The 12204-nt window shown below is 39.1% G+C and overlaps 1 protein-coding gene across 1 annotated transcript in view; it reads right to left on the bottom strand.

The window, feature by feature from the left end:
* Positions 1-12204, bottom strand: part of LOC126482097 (dynein axonemal heavy chain 7-like) — a 482833-nt gene that overhangs the window by 29118 nt on the left and 441511 nt on the right. The window contains exon 24 of the mRNA XM_050106073.1: positions 3020-3249. Within this exon, the coding sequence (XP_049962030.1) occupies positions 3020-3249 (230 nt within the window). The remainder of the gene's footprint in view (positions 1-3019; positions 3250-12204) is intronic.

Here is a 12204-nt window from a genome sequence, read left to right as displayed (position 1 = left end):
TGAAAAGAAGCAGAAATTACAAGCATTGGCCAAACGACTTAGAAGATACAAAAAAAGTGATAATATAAGGGAACAAAACCAAACATTCAACACAAACCAAATTTTACCAGACAATAGATAACACACACATTAAAATAGACAATCCACCAAACATAACAGACATGGAATACTTCTGGAGCAACATATGGTCAAACCCGGTACAACATAACAGACATGCACGGTGGATACAAGCAGAAACAGACTCATACAAGATGATACCACAAATGCCTGAAGTGATAATTTTGCAACATGAAGTCACCCGAGCAAATAATTCTACGCATAATTGGAAAGCCCCTGGAAACGATAAAATAGCAAATTTCTGGCTAAAGAAGTTCACCTCAACACATTCACATCTAACTAAATTATTTAACAATTACACTGCAGACCCATACACAGTCCCTGATACACTTACACAAGGAATAACTTATCTGAAACCTAAAGATCAAGCAGACACAGCAAACCCAGCAAAATATCGCCCCATAACATGCCTGCCAACAATCTACAATATATTAACTTCAGTCATTACACAGAAATTAATGACACATACAACACAGAACAAAATTATAAATGAAGAACAAAAAGGCTGCTGCAAAGGAGCACGAGGATGTAAAGAGCAACTGATAATAGATACAGAGGTGACATATCAAGCTAAAACAAAACAAAGGTCGCTGCACTATGCATACATTGATTACCAAAAAGCTTTTGATAGTGTACCCCACTCATGGTTACTACAGATATTGAAAATATACAAAGTAAATCCTAAATTAATACAGTTCCTAAACATATTAATGAAAAATTGGAAAAGCACACTTAATATCCAAACAAATTCAGATAATATCACATCACAGCCAATACAGATTAAGCGTGGAATATACCAAGGAGACTCATTAAGTCCTTTCTGGTTCTGCCTTGCTCTGAACCCACTATCCAACATGCTAAATAATACAAATTATGGATACAATATTACTGGAACATACCCACACAAAATCACACATTTGGTATACATGGATGAAATGAAATGAAATGAGCGTTTGGCGTCATTGGCCGGGAGGCCCCTCGCGGGGTAGGTCCGGCCGCCATATCGCAGGTCTTATTACAGTCGGCGCCACATTGGGCGACCTGCACGCCGGATGGGGATGAAATGATGATGAACACAACACAACACCCAGTCCCTGAGCGGAGAAAATCTCCGACCCAGCCGGGAATCGAACCCGGGCCCAGAGGACGGCAATCCGTCACGCTGACCACTCAGCTACTGGGGCGGACGGTATACATGGATGATTTAAAACTACTGGCAGCAACAAATCAACAACTCAACCAATTACTAAAGATAACAGAAATATTCAGCAATGATATAAATATGGCTTTTGAACAGACAAATGTAAGAAAAATAGCATAGTCAAGGGAAAACACACTAAACAAGAAGATTACATATTGGATAACCACAGCGACTGCATAGAAGCGATGGAAAAAACAGATGCCTATAAATATCTAGGATACAGACAAAAAATAGGAATAGATAATACAAATATTAAAGAAGAACTAAAAGAAAAATATAGACAAAGACTAACGAAAATACTGAAAACAGAATTGACAGCAAGAAACAAGACAAAAGCTATAAATACCTATGCTATACCAATATTGACCTACTCATTTGGAGTAGTGAAATGGAGGAACACAGACCTAGAAGCACTCAATACACTTACACGATCACAATGCCACAAATATGGAATACATCACATACATTCAGCAACAGAAAGATTCACATTAAGCAGAAAGGAAGGAGGAAGGGGATTTATCGACATAAAAAACCTACATTATGGACAAATTATATATAAAAACAAAGATGAGGTGACTTACCGAACGAAAGTGCTGACAGGTCGATAGACACACAAGCAAACACAAACATACACACAAAATTCTAGCTTTCACAACCAACGGTTGCCTCATCAGGAAAGAGAGAAGGAGAGGGAAAGATGAAAGGATGTGGGTTTTAAGGGAGAGGGTAAGGAGTCATTCCAATCCCGGGAGCGGAAAGACTTACCTTAGTGGGAAAAAAGGACAGGTATACACTCGCACACACACACATATCCATCCACACATACGTGTCTGTATGTGTGGATGGATATGTGTGTGTGTGTGCGAGTGTATACCTGTCCTTTTTTCCCACTAAGGTAAGTCTTTCCGCTCCCAGGATTGGAATGACTCCTCACCCTCTCCCTTAAAACCCACATCCTTTCATCTTTCCCTCTCCTTCCCTCTTTCCTGATGAGGCAACCGTTGGTTGCAAAAGCTAGAATTTTGTGTGTATGTTTGTGTTTGCTTGTGTGTCTATCGACCTGCCAGCGCTTTCGTTCGGTAAGTCACCTCATCTTTGTTTTTATATATAATTTTTCCCACGTGGAATGTTTCCCTCTATTATATTGACTACATTATGGACAGGTAGACAATTTAAGAAAATTCTTTACGGAACGAGCAGAAACTAGCAAAATACACAAAGCAATCACTCATATAAATACATCGGCTACTCCATTGCAATTTCATAACCACTTCTACAACCCTTTAGATCACATAACATCAAGAGATACAAAGAAAGGAAACTGGAAAAAGAAAACACTACATGGTAAGCACCCATATCATCTAACACAGCCACACATCGATCAAGACGCATCCAACGCATGGCTAAGAAAAGGCAATATATACAGTGAGATGGAAGGATTCATGATTGCAATACAGGATCAAACAATAAACACCAGATATTACAGCAAGCATATTATTAAAGATCCCAATCTCACAACAGATAAATGCAGACTTTGCAAACAACAAATAGAAACAGTAGACCACATTACAAGCTTCAATCATTTGTAATAGCCCTGTATATATGCTAATAATAGTGGCACCTGCGTGTGAAATATAAATTAATATAAAGCACAAAAAATATAAAAGACAAAACTTGAAAGAAAAGTAATTTTATCCTTACTTCTCACTGTCCCACTTTGCTCCTTCTAGAAACAGGCCAGATATGCGGACGCCATCAGAATGAGATTCATCTACATCTGACTGTGGTGTAAGTGAACAATCAATTGACAACTTATTGAATGGAATGTCATTTTTACATGAATAATTCCATGTCAGCGTAGTGAGAAAGCGATGTGTAGAAAACAGTGCTGACATCCAGAAAACTTTTGGTGGCCCATCATTGTACCATTTCTGAAATACACCGCAGTCAGTATTAATTATTAAAATAACATTTTATTTTCAATGGAAAATGCTTCTTCTTAATTTGTTCATCACATTACATAGTACCCATCATGAAAGAGAACCTTGAGGAAGGTACAGTATGGAAAAGTGTAAATAGATAAAGAACATCAGGTGTTTGAAATGGCATAAAAATTAATAGTTGTGAAACTGATATGTTTGTGTTTAAGGGACCATATATGTAAAAAAAAACACTGTCATATGTTACAGTCAATGTGTTCCTGTGGTCTTTGGCCTGAAAGCTTGTTTGGTGCAGCTCTTCACACAAGTCTTTCCTGTACTAGTCTCTTTATCTTTGCATAACTATTGCAACCTACATGCACTTGAATCTGCTTACTGTTGTCAAGCTATTGTCTCTTCCTACAACTTTTACCCTCCACAAATTCTGTCATTACCAAATTAACTATTTCCTGGTGCTTCAGGATGTGTCCTACAAAACTACCACACCTTTTAGTCAAGAAGTGCTGTAATTTCCTTCCCCCCCCCCCCCCCCCCCCCCCCCCCAATTTGATTCAATGCTCATTTTTTATCCAATCTACCTTTATAGTCCTTATCATTCCTCTGTGGTATTGTATTTCAAAATTGTCTGTTGTATTCCAGTTTGTACTGTTTATCATCTGTGTTTCACTTCTATATAAGGGTGCATTCCAAAAGTATTAGAGCAGTTTTTCTAATAGTTTAGTTTGTATCAGATGTTAATATATTTTTCTTTTTCAGAAAAGCTTTTCTTGCTATTGTCAGGTTGCATTTCATGTCCTCTTTGCTCTGACTATGGTTAGTTGTTTTTCTGGCCAAATAGCAAAACTTATCTATTACTTTAGTGTTCCAGTTACTGATTTATTTCCCTCGGCATCACTCAGTGTAATTTTACTACACTTGTGTATCACTGTTCTGATTTTTTTGATGTTCATTTTATAACCACTTTTTCCTTTCGACTGTCACTGTTCTGCTTTTTTTGATGTTCATTTTATAACCACTTTTTCCTTTCAACTGTTTTTCTGCGTCATTTTCCATTTCTAACAGACTTACTGTTTCATAAGCATACACGTCAAAATTTTTATTTCTTCTCCAATAATTTTCTTTTCCAAAAGTCTTCTTTGTGTCTATTACATTTTTCTCTACTATCAAATTAAAAAAAAATTGGATGAGTTAAAATCTCATTCCATTCTCAGTTGCTTCCTTTCTGTCATGTCTTTCAGCTGTTACAAATTCAGTTTGGTTTCTGTACAAGTTAACAACTCGTTACCTGTAATTTACTCCATATAACTTCATAATTTTGAAGAGTGTATCCAGTCAACACTGTCAAAAGTGTTTTCCAACCCTAAGCATTTGGCATGCTGCACCACTGTAGACTGTTAATGAAGGTATGTGCGCGCTGAATAGGTTCTCAGATATGTTAGTGTCTCAAAGACTTCTTAAGTAATAGAACCCAGTATGCTGTCATCAACAGCAAGCGTTCATCAGAGACAAGAGTAAAATATGGCATTTCAGTCTTCGATCGCTATTCTTTATTTTCAATTACCGGTTTCGGGCTAGCTGTCCATCTTCAGATCTGTTAGACAATGTTAAAAATGTAATTAATAAGAGAGATACAGTTAGTGATAAAAATATCTTAGTTTACAAAAAGAAATTTTGGAACGTATTAAATGCCAACATACCATATGATGTAGTTACAGAGTAACTTGTCCGTACAGAACACACAGTTCACTGTCATAAGTAAAGTAAATTTCAATCTGTTAAAACATTATATCGCAGTATTTAAGAGTAAACTGATTGGTAACAGTAAAAAGTGCCCTCTACCTATAACAATTGTGCATCTGTTATTATTTCGCCGTATATATTAATGGCGAATATTCTTTTTAATAAAACAATTTTTAAGGTAATAACATATTAATAATCTTTTTGAGTGGACCATGAAACGAAAAATTTTTACATTAAATTAAAATTTCTTTATAAAGAAACATAAAATATAATTAAAATGTAGATATTCTTCCGAAAATGTGCATTTGCTCTTCTTTGTTTTTGATTGGTGGTGGAGTGGATTTCCCCATGTCAGAATGTATACAACGCCACGGCAAGTCGTCTTGCGCCGCGCCCAATTCACCTCGCCGCCAGTACGCTGAGGACCGTTCCGCTGTAGCTGTTTCTTACTGGGGCATGCTGTTGCATTCAAGAGTAAGCCTAAAACAGGTCTTTAAAAATCTCATAATTCCTGTGCATAAAATCATTTTGCTCATTAAATAGTAGGCCTGGGGTTTTTCTTTGATGTGCGTATTTTTCAATCTCTTCAAGCACGTTGAGATAGAGACTTTTTGCATCTTTATGTAGCACCTCCATTTGTTCATTTATATTACTCACTTCATGTCTACTCTCTTTTACATGTGTTCCAAATGCTGTTCGATTGCTATGACTGCAATGTTCCCTGTATCAAATTTCAAAATTTCACCCTGTTTGTCCTATATAATAACTGTCACATTCAGCACATTTAATCTTATATACTCCGGAATTATTGTATTTCATTTGTTTCGTCATTGCTGGTTTATGCCTTAATCTATGTGCCATTTGCCCTTCGTTCTGAAATGCCACTGCGATGTTTTTTGGAAAGCATTAAGCAATTCTTTCCGACACACGCCCTTTGTATGTCAGGGTGACAAACTTCTTCTTAACTTTAATTTTCCTAGAATCGCTACTGATGCCCGCAGATTTGTTTTTGATCTTGTTAAACATACGTGTAACATCTTGTGTCCTGTATCCGTTAGCTGCTGCTGCTTGCTCAGTAATACCTAGTTCTTTCTGCAACTCATCTTCCTGTAGTGTTTGATGAATGGCAGCTAGCTCTAAATGTATAAAAATGTAAGTTAATGCAGGTGAGTAGGAAAAACAAACCCATAATATATTGATACAGCTTTATTAGTGTCATGCTTGACATAGTCACATCATTTAAATATCTGGGCATAATGTTGCAAAGTGATGTGAAATGGAACAAGCATGTGAGGATTATGGTGTGGAAGGCAAATGGCCAGCTTCACTTTATTGGGAGTATTTTAGATAAGTGTGGTTCATCTGCAAAGAAGACAGCATACAAGACACCAGTGTGACCTGTTCTTGAGTACTGCTTGAGTGTTTGGGATACACACCAGGTTGGATTAAAGGAAGACATTTAAACACTAGGCTACTAGCTTGTTACTGACAGCTTTTAAAAACATGCAACTATTATGGAGATGCTTTGGGAAGTCAAATGGGAACCCATGGAGGGAAGGTCACATTTTTTCAAGGAACACTGTTGAGAAAATTTGGAGAACCAGTACTTGAAGCAGAACAATTCTACCGCCACCAACAAATGTTCCATGTAAGGATCATGAAGATAAGATATGAGAAATTAGGGCTAATGCTGAGGCATTTAGACGGTCTTTTTTCCCTCGCTCTATTTTTGAGTGGGACAGGAAACTGGTACAGGGTACCACCGCCAAATACTGTGCGATGACATGTGGAGAATGGATGTACATGCAGGTTCTACAAATGATATAAATATAGGTTTGCTTCTTTCAAATCTTCTAAGATACGTCACTGTATTAGTACAGCCTTGTGTGTTCATACATTTGTCCTGAACCCTAACTGATCTTCCCTCAGGTCAGCTTCTACCAATTTTCCACTCTTCCATAAATGATTTATGTTGGTACACTGTCCAGTCATATTAATGTGACCACCTGTCAAAAGCATGAAAACACATTTTGCAGTGTGCATCACTGTGAGACAAGCAAGAATAGAGAGACAGAGGTTCTGGATGGTACGGACAGGGATGTGGAGCCATGCTAATTCCATTGCTGTGGCCAGTTGTGCTGTTTCTTGGTTGAGGATCTATGGTGTACACAGCCCAACTGAGATGGTCCACATATTCTCATTTGGGTTCAATCTAGAAGTTTGTTGGCCAGAGAACCACAGTAAGCTCAACCTGGTGCTCTTGAAACTGCAAACATACACTGCAGGCTATGTGACATGTTGCATTGTCCTGCTAGCAGATACCATCATGCCACAAAAAAACAAATTGCAAGGAGGGGTGAATTTGGTCCCCAAGGATAGATACATTCTTGTGTTGATCCAGTGTGCCTTCCAGAATGATAAAATCACCCAGGGAATGCAACAAAAACATTCCCCAGACAACGGCACTCTATCCTCTGGCCAGGTCTCTTCTGACAATTGTTTCTTTCACATGTTACATGCCAATGGCCATCTGACTGATGGAACATAAAACGTGATTTATCTGAAGAGACCATTTGTCACCACCCTATGGATGTCCAGTCACGGCACTGATCTGAAATTTCCAGCCAATGAACAGCAGTCAGGATGGGTGCATGAACCAGATGCCTGTTGAGGAGGTGTAAAGGCGAGAGAGGTAGTATGCTGTCTGGGCGTGGGCTGAATTCTCTGTCGAAGATGAGGCCTGTGGACAGCAGCACGGGCAGGTCCTGGTATAGATACGACAACTGTTTATTAGTTCTTCACTAATTCATACAGTTCATACACTCATCTGATGGTGCTTCATTCTCTGGCATGGTCCAGAGTTCCCTTGCAATATTCTGGACTCACAGCTGTAGACGTTGACGCATGGCAGGTGTCAAGCATGCACTACTTGGGAGACAGAGTGCTGCACACGTGTCTTCAGTATCTGAGGTGAGCTGAGGCAGTGAGATGTGGCCGCTCTGCGGTCAAGGCCATCAACCTGGTCTCCTCTAATGCAGAAGGTGATGTCATCCCAGCAGCATAGTGTTGGCAGTGCCTGGAGTCAAAGTCTGAACTGATGGTGAGGAGCACAGGTGGGCAGATAGGCACAGATCCCTCCTTCATGGACCGTTAGGGGCAGAATTCCCAGCGAGGATCCCTGGCTGACACACAGCAGGTGCCTAGTATGGCCCTGCTGTGTCAAATGTGACGTACTCAGTTGGACCAGTGTTTGAATGCTGGTTCCTGGTGCTGAAGTCACGGGAAGGTTGCATTTGTGGGACATAGTGAATCATCTGGAACGGTACAATGATTAGGGTCTGGCATAATGATCAGTGACATGGAAGTCAGTCGAGGCAGCATGGCTTCTTGAGGGCTGTCCCAGGGCATTGCGTTGACACCCAGGACAGTGTCACAGAAGTCTTGCTGCTGCTGAGGGATGCTGATAATGCAGGAGTGATGGCCTGATTTTGGTGTTTGTGGACTGGTACTATGCCAGACAATCATGCAGTTCAGTGACTAGAATCTGTTGTCTGGCTGTGGCCTCATTGCAGTTCTGGGCTCTGACTTCTGCTCCAAGTTCTCCTATAATTTTCTCCTGTTATGATCTCCTACCCTGTGTGTTGAAATTTTACTGAAATAAAATAACCAGATAATTTACACTTTTACAATTTGTATTTGCTTCTCCTCTAACAGTATCTTGTGGTACACTACTTGTCTGTCTTCACTAGCACTATCTTCACCGTTTCATCACCTCTGAGATGATGTGTTCTCATTTGCACACTGGTTACTTTAGTTCACCTTCAGTCCTATTAGGAGCTACAGCTATGTCATTCCTCTCATGGGGGGATAATGGGAATCAGGGAGGTGTCCTAAACTTTTTATTTTCTGCATATTAAATATACATGTCCCACATTTGCTTATTAGTTACATTACATTCAGCTATAGTACAAAGTACATAGACAATAGACCCATTATCCAGGACAAACATAAAAAAAACACATACATGAAGACCTGTACAATTCTCTTTCCTTTAATTATACTGCTACTTTATCACTGTGACCCAGCAAATAATCAAATCTAACCTAGGTGGAACAAAGTGACCTATGCAAACAGAATGATTTTTGCACTGCCATATTGCTTAGCAATACTGGCCTGTGTGAACTCTGTGGTTTGCACACTGTCCTTTTGTGCTACATTCTTATACTTTGGCTATTCGGAAAAATTTATTTATAATAGTTGGAGATCTATGACAACATAGCTTTGGTTGTGGCTTCAGGACATCATGGCCTGGGAATCTTTCTGAACTTACATCCTTACAATACATCAATAAAAGTACGTGATACCCCATTATAGTTAATTCTAACTTACATCTCCAATACTTCACAAAAAAATCTCAACAGCTCCACAAACAAGTAATCCAGTGGCCTCACTTCAAGAGCTCTCCAAATCCACTGACCCAGCTACAGGTAGTATAACGGATGCATCTGTGCTGTACACAAACTTAACATTTTCCCAGCCTCAGGCACTATATCAGCCTCACCTGTGTCATAGAATAAAAAATCCCTTTAATTCCTTAATATGCACATCTCTTCCAACATTGGGTAGATTGTCCCACAATGTCACTTCTTCATGAACATTGCTTCTCGAGGTGCCAGGTGCAGTTTAACTGATAACATCATGGCCAATGAAACATCTCACATCTGCGTGGTATCTCAGCACTTCGGCAGTTTTGAGACAATAAACGCATGATGTGAAATCAATGAAAACTAACCAAATAATACCACTGTGACTCTTTAATCTGGTCCTAATCCATCAGCACGGTACCATGGCTTCATCCTATCTTAATGAACTACGTAGCTAACTGTTTTCCTTGCGCATCACTTTCTCCTGATTACATCTCCTAATATTCCTGGCTTAGCCGTGAACTTGAGTCTTACATTATGCCTATCTCTAAATACTAGTATACATGCATACATCATCCTTCCTCATCATAAAATATTTACTCTATATAATTCTATATTTACAGCAATAATTCTTATGCCTCTTCTGGCTTAACCTAAAAAAATCACTGTTGTTTATGGGGTACCCAAAGTTTTCCATACCTCAGCCAGGCACAGTTTCTGCACTGCATGGCATAATGCCCTTTTTTATGACAAGCCCAATATACTATGGGATGTAGATCAGTGCACCTGGCGGAGTGCCCTGGTAAATTGCTCTGGGTGCATATTACTGGAGTTAATGGTTAAGCCCTCGGTCCCTTACTGAACACCAAAGTGGTATCTGGCTCCGATATTATGAAAAAAAGTAGCGATAGGGCAAACCAAAAGATGTGGGGAATCCCATGAGCGAATGTAAAAAGTTTTGTGTCGCTACTTACATCTCTTGCTGTCCCACCTTCCTGCGATCTCTGTCTTCCATCTGACAACTTCCCTGTCCCCTTCAGAAAGCTGCTGCTATAAACTATGGCACTAACTGCTGTCTTTAAAGTTGTCCATCTTCATCTACATCTACAGCTACATCTACATGGATACTCTGCAAATCACATTTAAGTGCCTGGCAGAGGGTTCATCAAACCACCTTCACAATTCTCTATTATTCCAATCTCATATAGCGCATGGAAAGAATAAACACCTATATCTTTCTGTACAAGCTCTGGTTTCCCTTATTTTATTGTGGTGATCATTCCTCCCTATGTAGGTCGATGTCAACAAAATATTTTTGCATTCGGAGGAGAAGGTTGGTGATTGGAATTTCATGGGAAGATTCCTTCGCAACGAAAAATGCCTTTCTTTTAATGATTTCCAGCCCAAATCCTGTATCATTTCTGTGACATTCTCTCCTATATTTCACAATAATACGTAATGTGCTGCCTTTCTTTGAACTTTTTCGATGTACTCCATCAGTCCTAACTGGTAAGGATCCCACACCGCATAGCAGTATTCTAAAAGAGGACGTACAAGTGTAGTGTAGGCAGTCTCCTTAGTAGGTCTGTTATATTTTCTAAGTGTCCTGTCAATAAAACACAATCTTTGGTTAGCCTTCCCCACAACATTTTCTCTGTGTTCCTTCCAAATTAAATTGTTTGTAATTGTAATACCTAGGAATTTAGTTGAATTTACAGCTTCTAGATTAGACTGATTTATCGTGTAACCGAAGTTTAATGAATTCCTTTTAGTACTCATGTGGATGACCTCACACTTTTTGCTATATAGGGTCGACTGCCACTTTTCACACCATTCAGATATCTTTTCTAAATCCTTTTGCAGTTCGTTTTGATCTTCTGATGACTTAATTAGTTGATAAACAACAGCGTCATCTGCAAACAACCGAAGACAGCTGATCAGATTGTCTCCAAAATTGTTTATATAAATAAGGAACAGCAAAGGGCCTATAACGCTACCTTGGGGAACACCAGAATTCACTTCTGTTTTACTCAATGACTTTTCATCATTTACTACGAACTGTGACCTCTCTGATAGGAAATCACAAATCCAGTCACATAACTGAGATGATATTCCATAAGCACGCAATTTCACTATGAGACGCTTGTGTGGTACAGTGTCAAAAGCCTTCGGAAACTCCAGGAATATGGAATTGATCTGAAATACCTTGTCAATAACACTCAGCACTTCATGTGAATAAAGAGCTAGTCGTGTTTCACAGGAACGATGTTTTCTAAACCCATGTTGACTGTGTGTCAATAGACTGTTTTCTTCAAGGTAATTCATAATTTTCGAACAGAATATATGTTCTAAAATCCTTCTGCATATTGTCATTAATGATTTGGGCCTGTAATTTAGTGTATTACTCCTACTACCTTTCTTGAATATTGGTGTGACCTGTGCAACTTTCCAGTCTTTGGGTACGGATCTTTCATTGATCAAAGAGTTGTATATGATTGTTAAGTATGGAGCTTCTACATCAGCATACTTGGAAAGGAACCTAATTGGTATACAGTCTGGACGAGAAGACTTGCTTTTATTAAGTGATTTAAGTTGCTTCACTACTCCGGGGATATTTGGCTCTGAGCACTATGGGACTTAACTTCTGAGATCATCAGTGCCCTAGAACTTAGAACTACTTAAACCTAACTAACCTAAGGACATCACACACATCCATGCCTGAGGCAGGATTCGAACCTGTGACCATAGCGGTCGTGCGGTTCCAGACTGAAGTGCCTAGAAC

Source organism: Schistocerca serialis, chromosome 5 (genome assembly GCF_023864345.2).
Source record: "Schistocerca serialis cubense isolate TAMUIC-IGC-003099 chromosome 5, iqSchSeri2.2, whole genome shotgun sequence".
NCBI lineage: Eukaryota > Metazoa > Arthropoda > Insecta > Orthoptera > Acrididae > Schistocerca > Schistocerca serialis.
This window is presented reverse-complemented; position numbering and strand designations above follow the sequence as displayed.